Consider the following 26,503-nt stretch of genomic DNA (forward strand, 5'->3'; position numbering starts at 1 on the left):
TAACCTTGATCCTTTCTTGGAATTGTACTCAGAATTACACTGTTTGTATTTGTCCACAATGTAAATTTTTCAGTAAATGCTTACTGGGTGCATTTCATTCCTAACTCCTGCACCCAGATACCTACAATCTCAACCACCAGGGGGCTGGGTAAAAGGACCCTATTAACTAGCTATATGGCCCTGAGTGGAAACCCTGGTGGCGTAGTGGTTAAGTGCTATGGCTGCTAACCAAAAGGTTGGCAGTTCAAATCCACCAGGTGCTCCTTGGAAACTCTATGCGGCAGTTCTACTCTGTCCTATAGGGTCACTATGAGTCAGAATCGACTCGATGGCAGTGGGTTTAGTGGGATGGCCCTGAGTAAAGAAATTATCTTCTCTGGGCCTCCAGGTCCCTATCTATAAAATGTAGAAACGGAACTGGATCCTTTCTAGTTCTAAGATTTGATGATCCTGTATATAACCCACTTAATGCTTTATTAAAAGGAACCCTGGTGGCACAATGGGTAGTGCTCGGCCGCTAACCAGAAGGTAAGCAGTTCAAACCCACAGCTTCTCTGCGGGAGAAAGATGTGGCAGTCTGCTTCGGTAAAGATACACAGTCCTGGAAAATCTATGGGGCAGTACCACTCTGTCCTACAGGGTTGCTATGAATTGGAAGCGACTCGACACCAACGAGTTTTTATTGATTTATTTAAAAGTTCTATAATATTATTAAACTTACTAACCACAATCTATTATTCTATTAAAAATATTCCCTTCCTTTGTTTTGCCATCCAGAACTCCTAAAGTTTCAGCCGGCTATTCATGTTTGAAAGGCCTTTCCTGCACCAAGATCACATTAATCTATATTCTCCTTCTTTATCACCTACATTACAAAATCCATCTATGTTATCTTCTAAAACTTTGATGCTTTCACTTTTTACAGTTAAATCTTTAATCAGTCTGAAAAATAAAACAATTTACGGTTTGAGGTAAGGATTTAATCTAACTTCCCCCCAAATTACTAGACCCACGTCCCAACATCGATGGACAATGATATTCATTCCCCAGTGAGTGGGAACGCCATCTTCTCTTCTACTTAATTCTTACACATGTGGCTTTATTTCTAGACGCTCGAGTCTACTCCAGTGCCAGGACCACACTGCAGCATTTTAAAAATATGACTAACCAGAACATCCATCACGGCTGTTCATTAGGGGGAAAAAAAACTAGTCTGAGGTTCATTTTTTCAAATAATATTCAAATAATTTTGTTCTGCTATCACTCCCACAGCCCATACACCCCCAAATAAAAACACGACAAGTGGAATTTTCAGTAAATCATATCAATAAACATGCAATTTTTAAGAGAAGTGATGTCTTCATCTCCGTTTCTCTCAGGTGCATCCTGCATTCCTCTAAGTCCAACACTAGCAAGGACCAAACACAAGCAAGGACCACATTCGTCTGAATCATCTTAGAAATCAGTTTGTTGTTGTCAGTTGCCATTGAGTTGATTCTGACTCACAGTGGTCCCGTGTGTGCAGAGTAGAAGTGTTTCATAGGGTTTTCAAGGCTGTGACCTTTTACAAGCAGACTGCCAGGCCTTTCTTCCAAGATGCCTCAGAGTGAGTTCAAACTGCCAACCCTTCTACTAGTAGTTGAGCGCTCAACCAATTGCATCACCTAGGATACTGCCATCTTAGAAATCATAGTGCCTCGCATAATAGGTGCTCAATAAATACTCGTTGCACGAAGAATTAGCCGTATGACTTTTTTGGTAAGTTTCTTCCAAGATTCTTTTTTATATTTTTTATTTCTGTTGTGAATAGGATCTCTTTCATACCTTTTGTTTTCTAACTAGCTACTACTGGTATGGAAACCCTGGTGGCGTAGTGGTTAAGAGCTACAGCTGCTAACCAAAAGGTCGGCAGTTCGAATCCACCAGGCGCTCCTTGGAAACTATGGGGGAGTTCTACTCTGTCCTACAGGGTCGCTATGAGTCGAAATCAACTTGACAGCAGTGGGTCTGGTTTAGGTTTTTACCACTGGTAGAGTCCTGGGTGATAGAAATGGTTAACAGGCTTGGCTGCTAACCTAAAGACTGGGGGTTTGAGTCCACCCAGAGGTGCTTCAGAAGGCAGGCCTGGAGATCTACTTCCATTCAGCGCATTTTAAACGCTACGGAGCCGAGTTCTACTCTGACACACATGGAGTTGCCAGGAGTCAGAATCAACTCAACAGGAACTGGTTTTACCATTATTGGTACATGACGTTAAGGTGATGACATTTCATATATTCATTCCATTGCTCATTCATTTATTCAAAAAATATTTACAAATCAACTTTGATGTGCCAGGCACTCTTCCAAGTGCTAGGGACATAGCTGTGAACAAAGCCCACGTCAGTGTGGATCTCCAGTTTAGGAGGGAAGACATATGATAAATAAGAAAAACAAACAGGATGATTACAGGATTAAGAATGCTACAGAGAAAATAAGGAAGACATTGAAAGGAAAAGGCCAGGGCTGAGGAAAGATAACCTCCTTCAGATACGGTGCTCAGGGAAAAGCCTCCTGAAAGTGGAGCAAGAGCTGCCCCAGACAGAGCGCTCAGGCAGATGGAAAACAAGTACAAGAGACTGGAGCAGAAGAGAGCTTGGCATATCCCAGGAACGGCCAGGCCAGTGCGGTGGATATGACATGAATAGTGAGCAAGGAAGAGAGTGGCAAGTGATGCAGTGAACGAGGCAGGCGGGAGTGGACGCCATGTACCCTGGAGGTCAGGATAAAGAATTTGGAGCTGGTTCAAGTGTAATTTCTTAACAGCTATGATAGTGGTTTTCTCCGTTTTGTTCTTAACTTTATTTGAAACACTTACAGTGTTTCAGTACTAACCATGATAGTGGCTGCTGGTTCCAAACAGATAATTTTTTATCATGCTAAGGAAGAAGCCTCTCACTTAGACTGATGACTTGCTCAAAAATGGTTATGGTTGTTACTTTTCAGCTCAGTCTGCCTCTGTGGTTTTCCACTAACCTCTCTCATTAGACATGTTTCAGTGTGTCCTTAAAGCATTTTTTCCTCTGCCTGTCACACTTACAGTAGCTATACAACTGCTCAAGAACGCTGCTACATTCTACAAAATACAGGTCCAAAGATACTTTGCTACAAAAAATATTGTTTCAAAGATACATGTATCCCAATACCTTACTGCTGACTCCCAACAGGGACGGCTGCTGCTGTTGTTAGTTGCCAGCAAGTCAGCTCTGACTTATGGCAACTCCAGGTATAACTGAACGAAACACTGCATGGTCCTGTGCCAGCTTCATGACCATCAGTATGTTTCCGTCCATTGTTGTGGCCACGGTGTATTTTCAGTGCCTTCCAACCTCGGGGGCTCACCTTCTAGCGCTATATTGAATAACACTCTGTTGTGATCCATGAGTTTTCACTAATTTTTTTTTTTTTAATTTCCAGAAGTGGATCATCAGGCCTTTCTTCCTACTCTATCTTAGTCTGGAATCTCCCCTGAAACCTGCCTACCATGGTAACCTTGCCGGTATTTGAAATAGCAGTGGCATACCTTCCAGCACCACGGCAACACAAGCCACCACTGTACGACGAGCTGAGAGACAAATGGTGCTATGAGATCAAGTGCCTTACATTCTCTATCTTAATGTGGGGATGCTAGTTTCTAAGACATTGGGCTGTCGTAAGGTAAAAATAAAATCCAACTAAAGCATATCATTAGTGTTCTGTAAACACTGTCCACTCAACTACTGATCCACCATACACAAGGTACACTGAATGGCTAAACTCTAAATCACATTGTGAATCTATAGTGTTAGTATAGTGGTTAAGAACGTGAGCTATGGAGTCAAAATGACTACTCAGATTGATTCTTTCTATCACTTTCTAGGTATGGGACCTCGGGCAAGTTACTTGTCTCTCTCCACCTCAGTCTCCTCTCTACAATGAGATGAAGCGATTCCACAGGACTGAGATAATGCACACCAAGGGCCTTGCACTGTGTCTAGGCAAAAGGTTCTCAATAAATGGCAGCAGTGGTAGTAACAGTTACGATGAGCACTGCTGATGGTATTTGCCGAAAATACTTATGACTTGAAGATGAAGGAGGTGGCAGGATCAAAGAAATACAATATATTTGAAAATAAATGAAACATGGTACATCTGTCCCAGAGGAAATAAAAATAGCCAGAAGAAAAGGAAAGCCGTAAGGGGACCAAAAAGAAAGCTCAGCAGATTGTTCTGGAAGAAAGTCAAGCTAGGAGAATTCTCAGACAGATGAACAACTGGCCAAGACCTCAGACAGCCTGGAGGACACAGGGAAGTCTGACCTCCGTTATGCCAGCAAAGTAACATCTAACTATAAGGTGGTTCTATGTTTTAAGCGGCTGATTGTTTCACTACTGGCCTGTGGCGGAATCACAGTTAGGGGGAAAGTCTCTGGTTCCATCATCATGTTCTTCTGGAGAAGAAGCCCTTAAACACAAGGCTGGTAGAAACCCCAAGCTAACGAAAGAAGAGACCAAAGAGCCTTCTGGCGGGGGCGGTCCTGTGCCTGCTGCAGTACATTCTGATACGAAAGATCAGGAGTTTTTAACCAGGAGGTATCAACGTTGGACGTTGTCTGCGGAGATTGGTAGCTTCTACTCAGTCCTCAATGGGGCAGGCAAGTCACAACAAAACAAAACAAAGACAGTGTCAGGAAGCAGTAAAGCAGATCACTTTCTTGGAAATGTCTGACCAGTTCTGGGACAGTCGTCTGAATCCTTCGTGGAACGCAGGCATTTGTCCGGTAAGAAATCCCTCTCCCATGTCTTTATTGGCTTTTTAAAAAAATTTTCTCCAGATATTTGTAACATTGCATACAATCTAGCTTCAAAAACATGCTTTGCTTTATTGAGTCACAATTTGAAAAACACATACACAGCATCACTATACATACAGCACATATTATCTACAACATTAAGAGATGGTTTCTTACCGTTTTAAAACTTTTCCTTTACAAAGCAGCTCACTAGGAAGGGCAGACTGTGATCAAGAGAGACTTGTGTCCGAGTCTCATTCTACCACATTAATGTTAGCTTGTATCACACACAGTGGACAATGCGATGTTTGAATGGGGATAAAGGAGTATTGCAAAGGTTAATGAAATGAACATTTCCAAAGATGTGAGTTCCCTTTTCTAGTATCTTTGCCTAGAATACTTTAAGCTTCTATCTACAAGGTGATTTGAATACTTCTCTTGCATTCAGAACATACCTATCATTGAAAACCAGACATGGCTATAAAAACCAGACATGGCTATAGCAATCTAAAAATTCCAAAAGTTGTGCGGACCTCTAAAACAAATCAGCTAATCATTAGAAAAGCAAACTGAAGTCCAGATCCATGACCAAAGAGCTAGTTGGTGGCAGAGCCGGGACAAGAAAGAATTGCAAAGTTCCGTCTGACAATACAATGGCTTTTCAACTATGCCACACTGTTACCTTACATATTTAATCAACGCTATCCATTCAGTTACCTTTAAACTTTTCACATACGCTACTCACAGCAGGAATCAACTGTCTTAAATCTAGGCTGGCTCAGCCATCTCCCTGAATGTGATATTTATATATTATAAGATAAAATCTCCATAAAAAAAAAATCTATTCCCACCTCTTCATAGAAAGCTGATATAAAGCCACTGCTGATTTGCAATGGCTGCGTTCCATTCAAAAGGAAAAAAGTCTGTGTTGACCAGGTTGCTTAAGCAGTTGTTCTAGCTGTTGTTAGGTGCCGTCGAGTCACTTCCGACTCATAGCGACCCGGTGCACAACAAAACGAAACATTGTCCGGTCCTGCGCCATCTTTATAATTGTTGTTATGGTTGAGCTCATTGTTGCAGCCACTGTGTCAATCCACCTCGTTGAGGGTCTTCCTCTTTTCCGCTGACCCTGTACCCTGCCAAGCGTGAAGTCCTTCTCCAGGGACTGATCCCTCCTGACAACATGTCCAAAGTATGTGAGATGCAGTCTCACCATCCTTGCCTCTAAGGAGCATTCTGGTTGTACTTCTTCTAAGACAGATTTGTGTGTTCTTTTGGCAGTCCATGGTATATTCAATACTCTTCGCCAACACCAGAGTTCGAAGGTGTCAATTCTTTTTTGGTCTTCCTTATTCATTGTTCGGCTTTCACAAGCATATGATGCGATTGAAAATACCATGGCTTGGGTCAGGTGCACCTTAGTCTTCAAGGTGACATCTTTGCTCTTCAACACTTTGAAGAGGTCCTTTGCAGCAGATTTACCCAATGCAACGCATCTTTTGATTCCTTCACTGTTGCTTCCATGGCTGTTGACTGTGGATCTAAGTAAAATGAAATCCTTGACAACTTCAGTCTTTTCTCCGTTTATCATGATGTTGCTCATTGGTCCAGTTGTGACGATTCTTGTTTTCTTTATGTTGAGGTGCAATCCATACTGAAGGCTGTGGTCTTTGATCTTCATTAGTAAGTGCTTCGAGTCCTCTTCACTTTCAGCAAGCAAGGTTGTGTCATCTGCATAATGCAGGTTGTTAATGAGTCTTCCTCCAATCCTGATGCCCCGTTCTTCTTCATATAGTTTAGCTTCTTGTATTATTTGTCCAGCATACAGACTGAATAGGTATGGTGAAAGAATACAACCCTGACGTGCACCTTTCCTGACTTTAAACCAGTTGGTATCCCCTTGTTCTGTCCGAACAACTGCCTCTTGATCTATGTAAAGGTTCCTCATGAGCACAATTAAGTGTTCTGGAATTCCCATTCTTCGCAATGTTATCTATCATTTGTTACGATCCACACAGTCGAATGCCTTTGCATAGTCAATAAAACACAGGTAAACATCCTTCTGGTAGTCTCTGCTTTCAGCCAGGATCCATCTGACATCAGTAATGATATTCCTGCTTCCACGTCCTCTTCTGAAACTGGCCTGAATTTCTGGCAGTTCCTTGTTGATATACTGCTGCAGCCGTTTTTGAATGATCTTCAGAAAATTTGGCTTGCGTGTGATATTAATGATATTGTTCTATGATTTCCACATTCGAATGGATTACCTTTCTTGGGAATAGGTACAAATATGGATCTCTTCTAGTCAGTTGGCCAGGAAGCTGTCTTCCACATTGCTTGGCATAGACGAGTGAGCACCTCCAGTGCTGCATCTGTTTGTTGAAACATCTCAATTGATATTTCATCAATTCCTGGAACCTTGTTTTTTGCCAATGCCTTCAGAGCAGCTTGGACTTCTTCCTTCAGTACCATCAGCTCCTGATCATATGCCACCTCTTGAAATGATTGAACACGGACTACTTCTTCTTGGTATAATGACTCTGTATTCCTTCCATCTTCTTTTGATGCTTCCTGTGTCGTTTAATATTTTTCCCATAGAATCCTTCACTATTGCAACTCAGGGCCTGAATTTTTTCTTCAGTTCTTTCAGCTTGAGAAGCACCGACCGTGTTCTTCCCTTTTGGTTTTCCATCTCCAGCTCTCTGCACATGTCATTATCATACTTTACCTTATCTTCTAGAGAGGCCCTTTGAAATCTTCTGTTCAGTTCTTTCACTTCATCAATTCTTCCTTTTGCTTTAGCTGCTCAACATTCGAATGCAAGTTTCAGAGTCTCCTCTGACATCCATCTTGGTCTTTTCTTTCTTTCCTGTCTTTTCAGTGACCTCTTGCTTTCTTCATATATGACGTCCTTGATGTCATTCCACAACTCGTCTGGTCTTCGGTCACTAGTGTTCAATGCTTCAAATCTATTCTTCAGATGGTCTCTAAATTTAGGTGGGATACACACAAGGTCATATTTTGGCTCTTGTGAAATTGCTCTGATTTTCTTCAGTTTCAGCTTGAACTTGCAGATGAGCAATTGATGGTCTGTTCCACAGTCGGCCCCTGGCCTTGTTCTGACTGATGATATTGAGCTTTTCCATCATCTCTTTCCACAGATGTAGTCAATTTGATTTCTGTGCGTTCCGTCTGCTGAGGTCCATGTGTACAGTCATAGTTTATGTCGGTGAAAGAAAGTATCTGCAAATGAAGAAGTCGTTGGTCTTATAAAATTCTATCATTTGATCTCCGGCATTGTTTCTATCACCCAGGCCATATTTTCCAATGACCGATCCTCCTTCTTTGTTACCAACTTTCACATTCCAATCACCAGTAATTATCAATGCATCTTGATTGCATGTTTGATCAATTTCAGACTGCAACAGCTGATAAAAATCTTCTATTTCTTTATCTTTGGCCCTAGTGGTTGGTGTGTAAATTTGAATAATAGTTGTATTAACTGGTCTTCCTTGTAGGTGTATGAGAAAAATGACAACTGCAAACATACATTAATAATCAGAACCTGGAATGCACAGAGTATGAATCTAGGAAAATTGGAAATAGTCAAAAATGAAATGGAACGCATAAACATCGATATCCTAGGCATTAGCGAGCTGAAATGGACTGGTGTTGGCCATTTTCAATTGGACAATCATATAGTCTACTATGCTGGGAATGACAACTTGAAGAGGAACGGTGTTGCATTCATCGTCAAAAAGAATGTGTCAAGATCTATCCTGAAGTATGACGCTGTCAGTGACAGGATAATACCCTAAGCAGTTAGAGTCATAAAATGTAAACAGAGTATTCTTTAAAATGGGGCTTAGAGAACAGAGTAATTTCCTTACCAAAGGTGACTGTTTTACAAATTTTAACCCTAATGAGAAACAACTGTCAACATGAAGATTGCTGTCTTAGAAAATTTCAGTTTCAGTTACGCAGGGTGCCAGTGTGAAAGACTGCTCTCTCATTAAAAAAAAAAAATCCGGAGTGTCTTCACCCAAGAACTCTGCTGGACAGTAGAGTAAATAATGCCTGACCAGCAGGCTCCCCGATCCTTAAGAGCTCAGGTGCCCTGGCCGGGTCTGCAGAAATAAAGGCCAACTGGGTAGGCGTGGACAGATGAGGCAAGTGTGTAAATGTGAAGTTCATTCTTTGCGGGGAGGAAAGTAAAGTAGAGGGTGGGGTTTACATTAACTTTACCTAAAGTAATTTGGTCTTCACCCTTGCTCCCTGAGTGATGATTTCTTAAAAAACAAACAAACAAAACCTTGGAATTTACTGTATTTTTACGCAAGCAAATAGCACACCTTCTATGTTTGTTTGCCAAATGCACCCTCCCATAAGCGCATTGTGCTAATTTTTGAGCAACATGTTAAAAAAAAGTTGGCATAGCGGCACTTATGAAAATACCTGGGGAAGGGAGTAGAGGAGGGAAGGAGCTCATGGCTGGCATCCTGAAGGGGTAGAGGAAAACCTCGAGATTTGTAGCCAGCAGGTCAGAAGTGGGTGCTGTGTGGACTCCCAAACTCATGGCTGGCATCTGCCTATCTGGCAGTCTGAAGGACGGTGTCCTTTTAACTTGTGAGATCTGGCGTAGCTCCAGGTGGCTTGGAGCAGGATAGAAGTGCCGCATGGGCAGCTGGTGGAAGAGCTGAACAGGGACGTAAACAGTGGGGATCTGCTGTATTCTTACAGTTGGTAGCAGGAAAAATTTGATTTTGATTTTTTAGTGACTGAAAAAATAAAGCTTAAAGGCACGCTACTAAACCACTTAAGTACTGATTAAAAAAAAAAAGGCTGCTTCAAATTGTATTTTCTCTTTTTGATACCATATAAACATAGGTACTTAAAATAACTACTATATAAAATTGACTGAACAGCTATTCTCCTAGTGAAAACTTAATTAGCTCAAAATAAATGTAATAAGACTCCAGTAATACACTCCTGGTGTAATTTATTTGGTGGATTCTCAAAGGCACTACGAACATATCATATTTTCTTAAATCTAGGACACAATGTTTCACATTTTAGTATTTCTGAAATCACAATGTAGCTTATAATAGATACAACATAAAAAGGTGTTATTAAATATCATATTCAGTGCAGTGGTCTAAGAATTACTACAGTGTAGCTGAAAAAGGCAGGGGTAGTGATTTACTGGAAGGTGGCAGAAGGGAACTTCCTAGGGAGATGGCAATGTTCTCTATACCTTGACAGGGGTTCAGGTTACATAAACAATTCAGCAAATGTATACGTAAGATTTGTGCAATTCATTACACATAAATTTTGCCTCAAAAAAAAAAAAGTAAACACAGGCTGGACTTTAATTATATGTATCCTGAAGTATTTAGGGAGAAGTGTACTGATGTCTACAATTTAACTGGAAATGTATCAAACAATCACATGGATTGGTGGACCATAGAGGGATGGACAGGTTGAAAGAAATGATAAAGGGAGTATTGTAAAATACTAATGGTAGAATCTAGGTGGTGGACATATGGATGATTGTGGCAAAATTCTTTCAACATTGCTTTATGTTTGAAAATACTCATAATAAAATGTTGGGAAAAATTAACAATTAAAAAAGAAACATAGCTCTTGACGACTGTACTCAGAGTGCAGGCTTTGTGCCCAAGAAGGGCTAAACCAGCCTCTAGAAGACTTACTTCATCAACCCGAGCCTATTACATGATGACACAATATCAGTCTAAAATGGCGTGGACTATCTAATTACAAGGGCTAGTGTCTGTAACTAAAAGATTGGCAGTTCGAATTCACCAGGCCCAACTTGGAAACCCTATGGGGCAGTTCTACCCTGTCGTACACGTGTACCATGAGTCGGAATTGACTCAATGGCAACAGGTTTGTTTTTTTTCTTGGTTTAGTGTCTATAATAAGGAGCCCTGGGGGCACAGTGGAGGAGCCCTAGTGGCACAATGGTTAAAGCACTCGGTTGCCAACCGAAAGGTCAGCAGCAGTTCAACTCATTAACCACTCCGCGGAGAAAGATGTGGCAGCCTGTGTCTGTAATGATTACACCCTTGGAAACCCGACGGGGCAGTTCTACTCTGTCCTATCAGGATGCTACGAATCAGAATTGACTTGACAGCAATGAAGTGTCTGTGATGGTCACTTCTGATGACAAAAGTAAACCAGCGCTCAGTAACCTTTTGTTTTGTCAAACAGTAGTCATTTCATCCCCAAGTGTTTCCTGCTTCCAGACATTCCAGAAAGAACCCATCAAAAATGGTCATCTAAGCTCTCAAACCACCTAATCAAAACAAACAAAGCCATAGCAAAATGACTGAAACAAAGAGAAGAGGTGGAAGTCTTAAACCTTCTCCCCTCCTTCCCGTGGGCAGGGTCACTGTGAGCACTGGCTGTGACACTACAGACGGACGGCGCATGAATTCTACTCCTCCCTAGCTCAGGAGCAGAAATGTAGCTCACGGTAATATGCTCATTTTTATACAGAGGATTTCAATGGTTGGAATCCTGTTGTGACTTTATTAACTGACAATTCAATTTTTTACAGACACCTGCATATCAGGTTCTAATAACTGACTTTTTTGAAGAACACAAGCCAACATCATAAAACAAAAGAGTGGGGAGATTATCCTAAAATATAGAATCAAGATGAAGAGACATAATAAATACAAAGAGTGAGCCTTGATAGGAAAATGAATTTTAAGTAGTTACAAAAAACACTCTGAGGACTATGACAGAAATTTAATATGGATCCTATACTAGACGACATTCTTGAATTGATGTCAATCTTAGGTGTGATAACAATCTGTGGTTATGTGGGAACAACTCTGTTCTTAGGAGATACTTTCTGAATTAGTTAGGGGGGAAGTATCATGATGTCTTCAATTCACTTGTGAAGGTTCAGGAAAAAAGTGGCTATGTGTATACAGAGAGAATTGATAAATTCTAGGTAAAGGGTATATGGGGATTTGAACTACCATTCACTCAACTTTTCAGTAGGTTTAAATTTTTTTAAATAAGCACTTGGGAAAATGAATCAGTAAAGTTTAAAGAAAAAAGGAAAAAAGTAATAGGTGAATAAAATGTAGTAAAATTTTAAAATAATTGAATCTGGGTCTGTAAGGTTGTACTATTCAGCTATGTGCATCCCCTGCTAATGGAATCAGCTTCGTTCTTTCCCGAAGCATGCTGGGGATGAATTTGGGATGGACTCAGGCTAAGGTACAACACTGCGAATGGCATGACTGGGCCAGCAGCCAAGGCTGAGGAATATCTTAGCAACAGGAAGGAAAACATCTGGGCCTGGACGTGACGTCCTTGGGAACACCGCCCCAAGGATGTGGGATAAAAACAATGAGCCTTGGTCCCACCTAGAATGGTATATAAGCTGTGTCCCTTGCTAGGTGGTTGTGGAGCACTAAACTGGTCCAGCTGCCACCCTGGGCCACAGTCCTGTAAGTAAGCTTCCCAAATAAACCATTTGTCCTGATCGGTGGTTCCAGAGTCTTTCTTCAGTCTCCTGGAGATGCAGCTGACCTTGGGTTCAGGCACCGCTGGGTTGTTACCCAACAATTGGCGAGCCAGCCAGGAGATTGAACAAACCTCCGTGAGCGCCAGATATATGGCGGGGAGAGGGACATTGACAGGAGGAATCCCAGGATGGCCCCTGTCCTCCACATTGGAGGGGGAGGTCAGATGGCCCCTGTCCTCCACGTGGGGGGGGGGGGGCGTGGCTATCTTGGATAGCTGGAGCCCACCATGTGAGTACAGGGATGCCCCCGAAAATGCCTAAGGGCATTGAAGATATGCTGTGTCAGCTGGAGGTCCCAAAGCGAAAGCCAGGTTGCTGTGCTGAGGCAGCTTGCGTAGGGTGGCTTCTACTGGCAGCACTGAGAGCGGCGTCCGATGCAGAGCCAGGCGCTAGGGTCCTAAACAGGCAGCTGGAAGCAGAGCTGCAACTGGAGGGTTTGCGTGCAGCACATTCCTTCTCTACTGAAACGTTAGTGACCCGTTTGCGGAAGCAAGAGGCATCTTCAGGGGAAATCCCAGGGTGGCCAGCGACCTCTACATGGGGAGGTCTGGCCTGTATGCTTTTCTGTGGGGGAGATCCCAGGTTGGTCAGAGAAGCCCGGCTAGCTCAACTGGTAGAGCATGGGACTGGACCTAGTTGGAGGGGCTAAACAGGTCCCTGGCACTGACAACACCCTGTAACACCCAGCACAAAGCAACAGTTAAAACAGCAGGGAAAAAAGGAAAAAAAAAGGAGTAAAAAGCCCTTCAAGATAGCTTGTGTTGAGCGACCTTGAAGAGACCTCAGAATTCTCTGATAGCTGCCCCGGCCAAGATAACTGAACAGCAACCTAGCTGCAGGTGCAATGGTAAGGTGAAGACTAAAAGAGGGAGGGCCACCTCCAGGTTACCAGGCAAATGGGCTGGACCCATGCTTGCACTTGGTGTGGTGGAGGCGTGGCCTCACAAATGAGTGAGGGCTCTGCCAACTTTCCCAGATCTTCTTTCAGAAATAATTAAGATTGAAGATTAAGCCTAATTTCTCTGTCACCAGTGAGGAGCAAAGGCCTTGTGCTACAATTAAAGTCCAATGAGGTATACTTTGGGTCTGAGGTCACTATCATTGAGACACTTGCCCCAGCCTGACTATGGATAAGTCCCTTGGGGCCCCTAAAAATCCTTATTGCATGTACCGATGACATTGATGTATTAATGCACACCTTTGCAAACTTTTGCCTCCAAGTCCTGATGGGAATTGTTGCAGTTAGGGACGTTTTTAGAGGGGCAGAAGGAAACTGTGACATGGGCTATATAGCTAACAGCCTGGCCATTCAATCTAGCCACTGACAACCCTCAGACTGACATATAAAGCAAGCCCCTACAAAGATGAGACACCTGGACAAAAAAATAATAACAAAATCAGTTCTGTTCCCGAGAAGCTTTTGTTACTTGCATAGTCAGTCATCAGAAAAGCCCCTATACCGAGAGTGGGAAACAGTCAACGAGCTGACCAGTCTTAACCAGCTGACTGCAGAGGCTGAAGCACTGTCTGCTCCAGAGCAAAGAGGTGTGCAATCGACTACCTTCTGAGTTTAAGAGAGGACCGTCCATGGAGATTCACACACCATCCTAAACAGGGCCTATGCACATGGACTGCCACTGTCATCAGAAAACACTGGATAGCAGAGGAAAGCTGACCCACCTATGAGACCCTGGCAAGGCTAAAACCTGTGCAGGGACAGATTCCCAAGCCAACAGACCAGGGTGTTCTCAGCAGGTAAATCATATTGGGGTTTTTTATCCTATACAGAGGCTTCCACTGGATCTTGAATGAACTCTTCACATTCTTTATCACCTCAAGACCTAGGAGCAATTGAGCACTTCAATGCACACGTTTAAATGGCTGATGGGAGGGGACAAGATAACCCCAGCCTGGACCATGTATCTCAGACAAGCAGTCTGTGGTCTCAATGCAGCAGTTCCCTGCAAGGGCATTTCTTATTTGTGCCATATGTATGATCAAACTGATTATTCTATATCTACTTCTTTGGTGTAGAATTGTTCCTGACAAATGATCTGGGTTCCACAAAGGCACTGACCACAGCCCACGAGAGGAGGCCAAGCCTAAGGTGGGAGTCTCCCTCACCCCTCAACTAGGGGTGTGGCTGCTGGGTGACAGGGGACCAGAGGCCACAGACTGAAATGATCACACACTGGACCCCCACTAACAAGCAACATGTTTTGGCTTTGGTGGACACCGAAGCAGGATGCACCCTGATGAATGATAACCCAAATAGGTTTAAAGGGGCGCTAATAGCTATTGATGGGTATGGGGGTGGGGCTGTCAGGGTGCACCAAATCAAACTAGTTTTGCAGACTGGAAAGCTATCCCTAAAGGTCTACCAAGTACATAGCCCTGATACTGGAATACATTCTGGGCAGAGATGTCTTGTTGGGGCTGGAGCTGCAGACCTCTGGTGAGTTCCACCTGCAAGTGAGAGTCATAAAAACTGTAGTACAAGGTAATGCTAAATGGTCCCCTGTGCAGTTGCACTCGCCACCTTGGGTCATGGCCCTTAAGCAGTACCGCCCCCCTGGCGGGCACCAAGAAATCACTGAGGCCGTGCAGGAGCTACACCCAGTGCAGATTCTGAGACCAGCCAAGAGCCCCTTCCATAGTCCTGTCTGGCCAACACACAAGCTGGACAGCTCTTGGAGAATGACAGTAGACTACTGGGATTGAATAAGGTGACTCCCCCCTTGTCTGCAGCTGTACCCAACATCACACGCATGATGGGGCAAGTGGGAGAGGCATAGGGTACTTACCACTCAGCTAATGCTTTCTTCAACATCCCTCTACACTGAAGACAGCCAGGAACAGTTTGCCTTCAGTTAGGAGGTGAGGCAGTGGACTTGCACCATGCTCCCACAAGGGTACATGCACAGCCCCACCATATGCCATGGCATGGTTGTCACTGACCTCAAGTGGTAGATTCCACCTGCTGAGGTGGCCGTATTCCACTATACTGATGATGTCATGCTGACCTCTGACTCATTTGCTTCTTTGCAGACTGAAGCTGCTGAGGTAGTCACGCACCTCCAGTTACGCGGATGGGCAGTGAACGAGGGAAAAACGCAGGGGCCTGGTTTGTTGGTCAAGTACTTGGGTGTTATCTGGTCGGGTAAGATGCAAGTGATGCCTGAAGCAGTGACAGATAAAGTGCAAGCCTACCCATGCCCAGAAACTGTGAAGCAACTACAGGCTCCTGGGGTGCTAGCACCCCTCCACACCCCATTCAGCCCAAACCCTATGGCCCTTATATAGGTTAGTGAAAAAACAAGTGAGACTGAAGGAGAGAGAAACAAATAGATGAGAAAGTGATATGGGGGACTAGAGGGGGCGAGGAGGAGTGAGAGAGAGAGAGACAGGTGAAACTGGGGAGGGTTCTAGAAAGTGAGGGTGTGAGAAGACGACACAGCCCATAAAAGAAGAGAGACAGACACACAGTATGAAGAAAGGAGCAGCATGGGACTGAGAGACAAAGGAAGAGGAGGCCTTCCAGCAGGCGAAGGTCGCTGTAAAACAAATACAGGCTTTAAGAGTGTTAATACAAGGTCAGTCGTGCCAAGTGGACATAGCCTGTTACCCCGAGGGGTAGGGGTAGGGCCTGTGGCAATGACAAAGCAACGAGAGAGTACCACTGGGATTTTGGTCCCAGTTGTGGCGAGGGGTGGAAGAGAGGTATAGCATGTTGGAAAAACAGTCAAGCACAGTGTATAATGCCCTACTGCAAGTGGAAGCAAGTCTTTACAAAGGGTCAAGTTCCCTTTTGCTGGGAGCATCGGAACGGGATTAATACCTCTCACCCCTTCAGGGTGATGAGCTGGACCCCTGACAACAGTGTGCTAGAACCCTGCTAGCTGTTGCCAATAGTTGGTTAGAAAAGCAAAAGCAAAGCCTACAGGCGGGGGCATACTCATCGCCCAGGGGGTGGCTCTGGACATGCGGCTTGCATGGGTGGCCGTAACTGCCCTACAACTGGGTGGGGTGTTGCACCTGGGGGCAGCTGTACATAGCTGCTAATATTTATACCACCCTCCCCAGTGTTCCCAGCAACTGGCAAACTGTAAAAGCCCAGCACAGATACCAGCGCACATCTTGGTGGTTTTGCCCCTTGTCCCTGTTCTTGCCCCAGGCTGCCACTATAGATGTGGAGTGGCAGGTAGAGGCGCTAGCCAGACACACCACAGCTGTACTTAACAACACCAGGTGGGCTATCATCCTTTTGAATGCGGAGACTCAACAAATACGGAACACCGTCCTTCAGAGTAGGATGGCCCGTGACATCCTGACTGCCACCCAGGATGGCACCTGTGCCTTGATAAAAACTAAATTAGCATGTATAGCCCTGATGCCTCTAAAAATGTCTCTTTGGCCCTGCAGGACTTGCAGCAACACCACACTTGTATCAAACACGACACCGCTGACCCTGTCTCCAGCTGGCTGCAATTCCTCCTGTCTGCCTGGCAGACAGGCTTCTGGGTGATAGTGGGACTCTTATTACTATGTCTTTTCCTGTGCTGCTGGTTATCCTGAGTACGTGATCTGGTTTTGCAATGCTCCTCTGCATACGAAGTCCGAGGGCTATCGCAGACGTGAGGGCAGTAAGACTGTAAGGACATCAGGAGGGTATGCAGGGGTGGACTGTAGGGTAATGCTATTCAGCTTCATGCATCCCCTCCCTAATGGAATCGGCTTTGCTCTTCCCTGAAGCATGCTGGGATGAATTTGGGATGGACTCAGGATAAGGTACAATGCTGGAAAGACTGGGCCAGCGGCCAAGGCCGAAGAATGCCTTAGCAACAGGAAGGAAAACATCTGGGCCTGGAATACTGACTGCCCAAGGACGTGGGAGAAAACAATGACCCTTGGCTCCAGCTGAACGGTATATAAACTTGCGTCCCTTGCTAGGTGGTTGTGGAGCGCTGAACTGGTCCACCTACCACCCTCGGCCACAGTCCTATAAGCAAGCTCCCCAAATAAACCGTATGTCCTGATTGGTGGTTCCGGAGTCTTTCTTCGGTCTCGGTGATGCGGCTGACCTTGGGTTCAGGTGCCGCTGGGTTGTTACCCAACAGGGTCAGATACTAGTCCCTCTATTTTTGTGTTGGTTTGAAGTTTCATAATACAATACCTTTTTAAAATGGTGTCACAAAAATTTTAGATAATATGTATAATTACCCTTTGAAAATTCGTGCAGTATCATTAGATTCTAAAATTTCCTAACCTGTATTTAAGCTTGTGTTTTCCTGACTCTTAATTAAGAGCCAATTTTTGGTTGAAAATTTTATCCATTGCCTAACTATACACTATGTTCAGGACAGTATACCAGGTTCTGAGAGACTATTAAAAAGCAACTGATATAAGTCTCAGTTCCTACCTTACCATCTAGTTGTACAACAAGACACACACCTGATCCAAGTAAGTAAGATGAACTGCAGTAGGTATCAAAAAGGGCCAGATGAGAGAAAATCAATGTGGGTCAGAACCTGTAAAGGTGGGATTCAAATCAGGCAGAGTCCCTGCATGGAGGGATAAAGGGATCAAGGGGCCTGGAAGTCAGGTGGCAACTACTAAAATGGGCCAGACGTTAGGGGCCGGGCTGGGCTAGGACAAGACAGAAAGAAGAAATATCAAAACTCGGTGACGAACTAGGAAGGTGGGTATGAGAAACAGGAAAATTGCAACAGTTTAAGACTTGAGTCCTGAAAAACAGTACTGTTGACAGAAATTGGGAAATACATCTGGTTTGTGTAAGAACAAAGGTTACCTTTTAAACAAGCTGAGTTTAAATTGAAATTCAGATCCTATTTCACACCTTATGCTCCAAGAATACCAAGTTACTTGCAAACTGCCTGATCATTTCACACCTCACCTGCTGTCATCCTCTATGCCTAGAAGGTTCACCAGGCAAATTCATTCTTCAAGAAACCACCAGGACTGTGAGGAGGGTGAGGGTCCAGACATTAATCCTGCTGCCTGCCCATCTACCTGAGTGGGGAATCCTTTGGAAGCCCAGTAAGTGCTGGCCAAGGCTGCCGCCTTCCAAAGGCCCCTCTGCCATTCATCAGGGGACTGGAGAGGTGAACTCTTTTGGAAAATCCGTCAGCCTCTGGACCCTGTACAGTGCCTAAAATGTCAATTTCTCTGGTCGCCCTTCCACTCCGAGCTCCCTCATATTGTGCTTTTTTTCCTCCTGGACCCAAACACCGTTCTTTTCTGCCCTCTCCCCAAACGTTTCCTCTGTACTCTGCAGACCCGATTCCCTGGTGGGCGAAGTCGCCCACATCCTCGGCACCGTCGGCCTCTCCGCCCAACACTCCCTCCTGGGGGTCTTCACTAGCCGTGGCTCTCCCCCTAGACAGCCCTCTCAGGTAAAGGCTACCCTTTAATCCACAGAGTACGTGTACATCATGGGGTGAAGGATTACCTCATCCAGAGAATTTGGCCTTTGCCCCGGTGTCTGGGAAACCAAAATAACCAAGCCTGTTGCCAATGAGCTCATTCTGACCCTGATGACCCTGTGTGTTACGGAGCAGAATGGCCCACTGGGTCCTCTCGGCTGCAATCTTCAGGGAGGCAGCTCGCCAGGTCTTTCTGCCGCAGAGGCACTGCTCGGGTTCTAGTCTCCAAGAAGCCTGGCGGGCCATCTAAAACTGCAGGTGACGTTTCAACTCAGAATTTTCCATGACTGGAGTATCTGTGTTATTCATGAGAGGACCTGATCACACCTGAGAGTTTATGCTAATCAGGTAACTCTTATGTGGGGGCTGGCCAGGCCAGAAAGACCTATCACCTGGTATCAGCCCAAAGTCTGGGATGGGAGGGGGTCCCGGAAATTGAGTTCAACAGAGTGTGGGCAATGATACCATCAATCATGACTACATAATGAAACCCCAATATAAACTGGACACAGAATCCTGGGTGAGATTCCTGGTTCGTGACAGACATCAATATATGTTGAAGGGTGATATGTCCTTTGGGACACAGAAGCTCCATTTTGGGGTCTCTGCCAGACCTCGCCCTATGTGTCTCTTCTTTCGTATCCTTTACAGTAAAACTGTAATCATAAGTATACTGCTTTTCTGAGTTCTGTGAGTTCCTCTAGTAAATTATCGAACCTGAGGGGGTAGTGGGAACCTTCAAATTTACATACAGCAGGTGAGAAGTAAGGGTGTCCTAGGGACCTCTGAGCTTGCGGCTAGAGTCTTAGGCCAACTTAGCAGTCTGAAGGACTTTGCCCCTTCATGTGTGAGAGATGCTTAAGGTCACAAAAAGAACTGCATTTGCAGTTAGTATTGACAAAGACATCATACACAGATACACACAAAGCAATCTGGAAGAGGGACAGTGACATCCATCTCACTCTCCATAATGCTGTCCCCAGACCCTTTTTCTGGGGAAGTCCCTAACCCTGGGAGGTCTGGGCCATCTGTCTCTCCCCTGCCTCTTCCTCTCTCACACCACATACTGCAGTAGCTCTGCACTCTTTAAAAAAAAAAAAGAAAGCACTTTTTATTCTAAAAGTGGGAAGGATATTATCTCTGATTAACAGACAGTCCTTTAAATTATTCAGCTTTAGGAAAGACTCACTCAGAGGCCACTGTTCTCATTTTACCACTTCTCTATATGTCTCCAGGCCACTCCTCTCTTCATGTGGACAGCACATGCCAAGCCCCTGGTCTCTTAACTCCTTGGTTCCTTCAACCTCAATGACATCTGCACACTCCATTCTTCAGCTACCCACACCTGTGGCCACACTCTAGGTCTTGTCATCACTCATCATCTTCAACCACAATTGCCCACTTTCCTGGTCCGACATGCCAGTATCTCCAATATTCTCCACTTCATCAAGACTGCTCTCTGTCCCACCTACTTGCTCTCCATCAGTTCCCTCCTCTCTTTGCCCCTTTCCCATGGTTCATTGTGACATGGGTCCATCTGACAGTCCACTCTTGTCTCACTGTCCTCCACTGCATACACTTGCAGAATATTACAACTGCTTCACCTTCTCCATTCCAACCCCTTTCTGGTGGATTGGTTGCAATAATGGCCCCAAATGTTTCATGCCTCACTGTATCTACCTACTTTGGCAGTGTTTCCCACACTGACTCTGGCCTTGGCCATGTGACTTGTTTTGGGGAATGAGTTAGCAGCAAACGTCCCAAGCAACAGAAACTTGGACAGCACTGATGCATTGGAGTTTGTCCTCTTGCTGCTCTTGGAACCCTGCCACGATGTTAAAAAAGCCAAGTCTAGTCTGCTGGAGGATGAGAGGACACGTGGAGAAGAACCAAGGCCCCTGGCCAACAGTCAGGCAGCATCCAGCTGACCCAGCAGCTGTTTGCAGATGCAGGAGTGAGCCCCAGATGAGCTCAGCTAAGCCTGGCCCAGATCACAGAACCACCCAGCTGAGCCCAACTTAATTACTGGGAGGCCTGCAGAACCATGTTGTTCCCAGTCACTAAATTTCAGGGTGGTTTGTTACGTCGGAAAAGCTAATTCATGTAACTTAGAAGGCTAAACACTGCTGGAAGAAAATTACAACAAAGGACACCACGTTAGTGTCAGCTGTTTCTACCTTTCCTCAAATCTCCCACCTGCCACTCCTCTGCCTTCTTACTAAGAACCATATGTTCTACTTCACTGAGAAAACAGAAACCGTTAGATAACTTTCTCACAATTCCCAGCCTTTCCTCCCCAGCTTACCCACATTGGTACCTAGCTGCCTCTGGGCCCTTGTCATTACAGAAGGGTGACATCTTCCCTATTGCTCCCTGTCCAGACATCCATCCCCTGTGCACTGGATCTCATCACTATGTTTGTTTCATCAGTTTTCTTTCCTTCCTGCCCCCTTCCTCTAAGACTCCAACACAGTCTCCCTCTCATCAGCATTTCATCTTTTCCACATTACAAACACCACCACCACCAACAAAGTCTCTGCTCATCTCTTACCACTATCCAACTATTACTCTCCTTTCACTTTCTCAAACTATTTGAAAGGAGTTCTGTATTTTACTTTTTCACCTCCCCTTCATTTCTCAATGAACTGCAATCACCAACTCCTACTGTCTTCTCTTTATTGCTAAATCCAATGGACATGTTTCCATACATCAGTTACCTCAGTAGCCTTTGATATGCTGGCCACTTCCTTTCTTGAAACGCCTCTCTCCCCTTGGTTGTTTTGTCAACACACCCTCTTGGTTGATTCTTTTAACCTTCTTCGTGAACTCCTCTATCTCTGACTAACCCTTAAATGTTGGTTTTCCCCAGGGTTTTACACTCCGCCTTCTCTTTCAACACATTCTTCTAAGGCAACCCCATTCACGAGCGTGGCTTCTGTTACCACCCATGCTGTTGACTTCTCGGATCTGCATCTCTGGCACAGATCTCTCTCCTGAGCGCCAAGTCCATATACAGCCAACAGCCTAGTGGGCAGCTCCTCTTAAATGAGCCAGAGGCACCTCAAACTCCACGTGTCCTAAACCAAACTCATTCTCTTCCACTCCAAACCTGCTCTTCCTCCCATGTTCCCCATGTCAGGAGACACCCTGATCAGTCACCTGCCTGCCTATGTTTACAAGCTGGATATCATCCTTAACTCCCCCTTCTCTCTTGGCTCCTTTTGCTTGGAAACATAAACCACCAAGTCCTGGTAAGTCTGTCCCTTAAACTGAACAGCACTTGAATTCATCCACTTCTCTCTAGGCTCACAATCACTGCTCTACCTGGAGCCACCACAATCTCTTACCTGGATTACTCAAGAGCTTCTTAACTAGCCTTCCTGCTATGACTCTTCCTCCAACCCACTTTTCACCCAGCAGCTAACGTGCAAATCTAAATCATATCCTGTCACAGCAAACCAAAAAAAAAAAAAAAAAAAAACAACCAAACCCAGTGCCGTCGAGTCAATTCCGACTCACAGCAACCCTACAGGACAGAGTAGAACTGCCCCATAGAGTTTCCAAGGAGCGCCTGGTAGATTCGAAATGCCGACCCTTTGGTTAGCAGCTGTAGCACTTAACCACTATGCCACCAGGGTTTCCTGTCATGGATACTGTTTTATTCAATGATGATTCTCTAGTACTCAGCACACAGTACACCAGGCACATGACAATCAATCAATACCTGTTCACTGAGTAAACTGAGTAAGCCATTGAAATGTCCGGCAGGCCAACATCTGGACAAACTAAAGTTCAAGTTTTCCAAGTTAGTAACATTACAAAATGTGTAAAAAGCCCAGTTTGAGAACCAAACAGTCATATCATATTTAAGTCATTTACATAATCTTAGTCTTAAGACAGTAACTGCAAGGTTTATATCCAACTCTTAAAAACGACTGCTATACTCCTCCCACCCCCACAAAAAATAATTGCTGTACTTTCCAAAAACAATTCTGAGCATTTACTTACGTGCAAAGAATTGACTGGTCCTCACGATCTATAAAACAAAACAAAAAAAGAAAGTGACCATTTGCCTGGTTTTTAAATATCTGAGACAATAAAGTTGAAAGTAGTAGCTTATAAAATATTAATAACTTTATTCTTCTCAAGCCAAGTTTACTCCTCCTCAATCCTAATCAAGTTTACTCATTAACTCCTATTATTATGCCAGGTTCTTTGGAGGTAAATAAAATAAAAATAACCCAGGCTTACTTCACATACCATTTGCCTAAAAAAAACAAAAAAACCAAACCCGTTGCTGTCGAGTTGATTCTGACTCATAGCAACCCTACAGGACGGAGTAGAACTGCCCCATAGGGTTTCCAAGGAGTAACTGGTAGATTCAAACAGACAACCTTTTGGTTAGCAGTCGAGCTCTTAACCACTGTACCACCAGGGCTCCACCATTTGCCTATATGTCTTTATATACCTAGTCAACCTTGCTTCTCAAACTCTACTGCATGTCAAATTCAAGTGAAGTTTTATAAAAGTATATTTTCTTGGGCCCCACCCTAGCTCAATAAGTCATTCTCTCAGGGTGGTACCTGTTGCCATCAAGTCAACTCAGACTAATAGCGACCCTATGGGACAGAGGAGAACTGCCCCATAGGGTTTCCAAGAAGCGGCTGGTACACATTTGAACTGCTGACCTTTTGGTTAGCAGCTAAGCTCTTAACCACAGCACCACCAGGGCTCTGACAGGGAGGGAGGGATTAATAATCTCTTTCTGTAAAAGCTCCCCAGGTGATTCTGACACACAGCCAGGTTTGGAAACCACTGCCTTTCAGAATGGCTTCAAGAAAAGCCCCAAGCAGGAGTCTGGGTACCATGGTTTCAGAGAACATCTAGGTCAATTGGCATAACAAAGTGTATTAAGAAAATGTTCTACATTCCACTCTGGTGAGTGGCATCTGAGGTCTTAAAAGCTACCAAGCTGCCACCTAAGATACATCAATTGGTCTCAACCCACCAGGAGCAAAGGTGAATGAAGAGCACCAAAAACACAAGGAAAATATGAACCCGAGAGACAGAAAGGGCCACACAGACTAGAGACTCCATCAGCCTGAGACTGGAAGAACTAGATGGTGCCCAGCTATCACAAATGACTACCTTGACAGGGAATACAACAGAAAGCCCCTGATGGAGCAGGAGAAAAGTGGGATGCAGAATTCAAATTTTAATAAAAAGACCAGACTTAATAGTCTGGCTGAGACTGGAGGGACCCTGTAGGACATGGCCCCCAGACTCTCTGTTAGCCCAGAACTAAAACCAATCCTGAAGCCAACCCTTCAGACAAAGATTAGATTGGACTATGAGACATAAAATGATACTGGCAAGGGGTGTGCTTCTTAGCTCAAGTAGACACATGAGATGATGTGGCCAGCTCCTGTCCAGAGATGAGACGAGAACGCAGACGGGGACAGGTGTTGGCTGAATGGACATGGGAAGTACATGGCGGAAAGAAGGAATATGCTGTCACATTGTAGGGAGAGCAACTAGGTCACATAACAATGTGTGTGTAAGTTTTTGTATGAGAAACGGACTTGAATTGTGAACTTTCACTTAAAGCACAATAAAAAAAAGGAAAAAAAAAAAAAAAGAACAGCCCCAAGCAGGGAGGAACTGTAAATTTTCCTTAGAGGAGAAAAAATATATCAAACACTGAGTGGAGTGGTAGGTTGAATAAGAATAAACACCCATACGAAGTTTAATCACTGTCTAAAGTTAAAGTGTTATAAAACCGAAACACCAAACCCACTGCCATTGAGTCAAGTCTGGGTCATAGTGACCCTATAGGACACAGGTGAGCTGCCCCATAGGGTTTCCAAGGAGTGGCTGGCAAGTTCAAGCTGTCGACCTTTTGGTTAGCAGCCCAGTGCTTAACCACTGCACCACCAGGGCTCCTTCAAAGTGTGATACTCGATATCTGTTGCCATTGAGTCAATTCCGACTCATAGCAACCCTATAAGACAGAGTAGAGCTGCCCCATATGGTTTCCAAGGAGCAGTCAAGCTGCTGACCTTTTAGTTAGCAGCCGTAGCTCTTAACCACTATACCACCAAGGTTTCCTCAAAGTGTGATATATACCAAAAATAACAAAGAATGCAGAATGAAAGCTTATATGGTTTTAAGTAGTAATTAATGACTTAAGTATTCAGATAAATTTTTCTAATGAAAAGGTGAAATTCAAACAGACATTTAGCCCATGGATAAGAGCACCAGTGTAGGACACTGCTTTCCAATCACTGATCAGCATTATTTATCCTGTATTACAGATGGAAAGATGTTCCTTAGGGAGGTCAGGTCATCTTCCCAAGTCACACAGCTACTGGGATGAGAAAAACCCAGGCCTGTCTGCCTCTAATGCCTGTGTTCTTAACACCACAACAAGCTTGCCATTGCTTCAAAAGAAATTGTGGACTGAGCCTGATCCAGCTGGCTCTATTTTCCTTCCCTTTGCTGTGCCTGTTTTTCCTCTGGCAGATGCCATTAGGTGCCTAATGAGGACCTCAGATAATGTCATCAAAGAGCAGGAAAGAGTCTACTCACAATGACATACTCTTTTTACAAAAAATTATTAAAATAAACAAATTTATTCATATATTCTGTGTATTAACTGTTATACAACCAGCATACTATGACTCTACCCTTCGAGTCTAATTCAGTTCTTAACCACTGTTTTATCCTTCCTTCTGACTATCAAAGGCAACATTCCTAGCACACGGCCAATACCTCCCCCCTCCTTTGTTCACCCTCCCAGGTCATGCCACATTCTTTTCTCCTGGCAGGTTCTTCCTAGACCCACATCCACTCGGTTATCTCCTGCATGTGCTTTCATACTTAACTCACCTTTTCTCCCCTAGGAAACTTTCCCAGATACTCTCCCTCAGGTTCCTCAAAGCTCCTCCTTCTTTTAATTGTATTTTGGATGTATCAGGCAAACAGTATGGTAATAGACTGCCCACTAGGATGCACTGCTTGAGATCAGAGACTGTCGTATTTATTTCTGTATTCCCGGCATTGCCAGTGAGCCTTAGTGAGCCATAGGGAGACTGAAGAAAGGTCTGCTGATGGAAGGGGTGAAAAATCTGGAACTGAGGCACATTCTTAAAAAATCCAGATTTACTGGATCAGTTGAGACTAGGGAACTCCCTGAGACTATCACCCTGATACACTCCATAAACCTTAAACTGAAACTACCTCCCTGTCCAAGGTCACCTTTTTTTCTGAATAACCGATTGGCTCATAAAATAAACAATATTACCAGTGAGTACCTCACACCTTTAAAAAATTCATCTATATGAGATCAAATGGTCAACAATTACTTTAAGGCAAAGATAAAGAGTAAGGGGACAGGGAAACTAGATCAACGGAAACGAAACATCCAGAATGGGATTAATGTGAATGCTGATAAACTGTGAAAAACGTAACCATCATCACTGAACAATTTGTGTGGAAATTGTTAAACGGAAACATAATTTGCTGTGTAAACTTTCACTGAAAACCCAACAAAATATTATTTAAAGAAAAGAAAGGCCTGCTGAGAGAAGTTCGGTGCTAGGTAGCGAGTTGGGGACTGGCTAGATAGTGGGAACAGGAATCTTTTGTTCTAGTTCCAGTTCTGCCCCAAACTGGCTATGTATTTAC

The 26,503-nt window shown here is 44.2% G+C and overlaps 1 protein-coding gene across 2 annotated transcripts in view; it reads right to left on the reverse strand.

The window, feature by feature from the left end:
- Positions 1 to 26,503, reverse strand: part of MYH10 (myosin heavy chain 10) — a 163,712-nt gene that overhangs the window by 101,880 nt on the left and 35,329 nt on the right. For both annotated transcript variants that reach the window (XM_064271764.1, XM_064271765.1), the window contains exon 4: positions 22,826 to 22,853. In XM_064271764.1, the coding sequence (XP_064127834.1) occupies positions 22,826 to 22,853 (28 nt within the window). The remainder of the gene's footprint in view (positions 1 to 22,825; positions 22,854 to 26,503) is intronic.

Source organism: Loxodonta africana, chromosome 18 (assembly GCF_030014295.1).
Source record: "Loxodonta africana isolate mLoxAfr1 chromosome 18, mLoxAfr1.hap2, whole genome shotgun sequence".
Taxonomy (NCBI): Eukaryota; Metazoa; Chordata; class Mammalia; order Proboscidea; family Elephantidae; genus Loxodonta; species Loxodonta africana.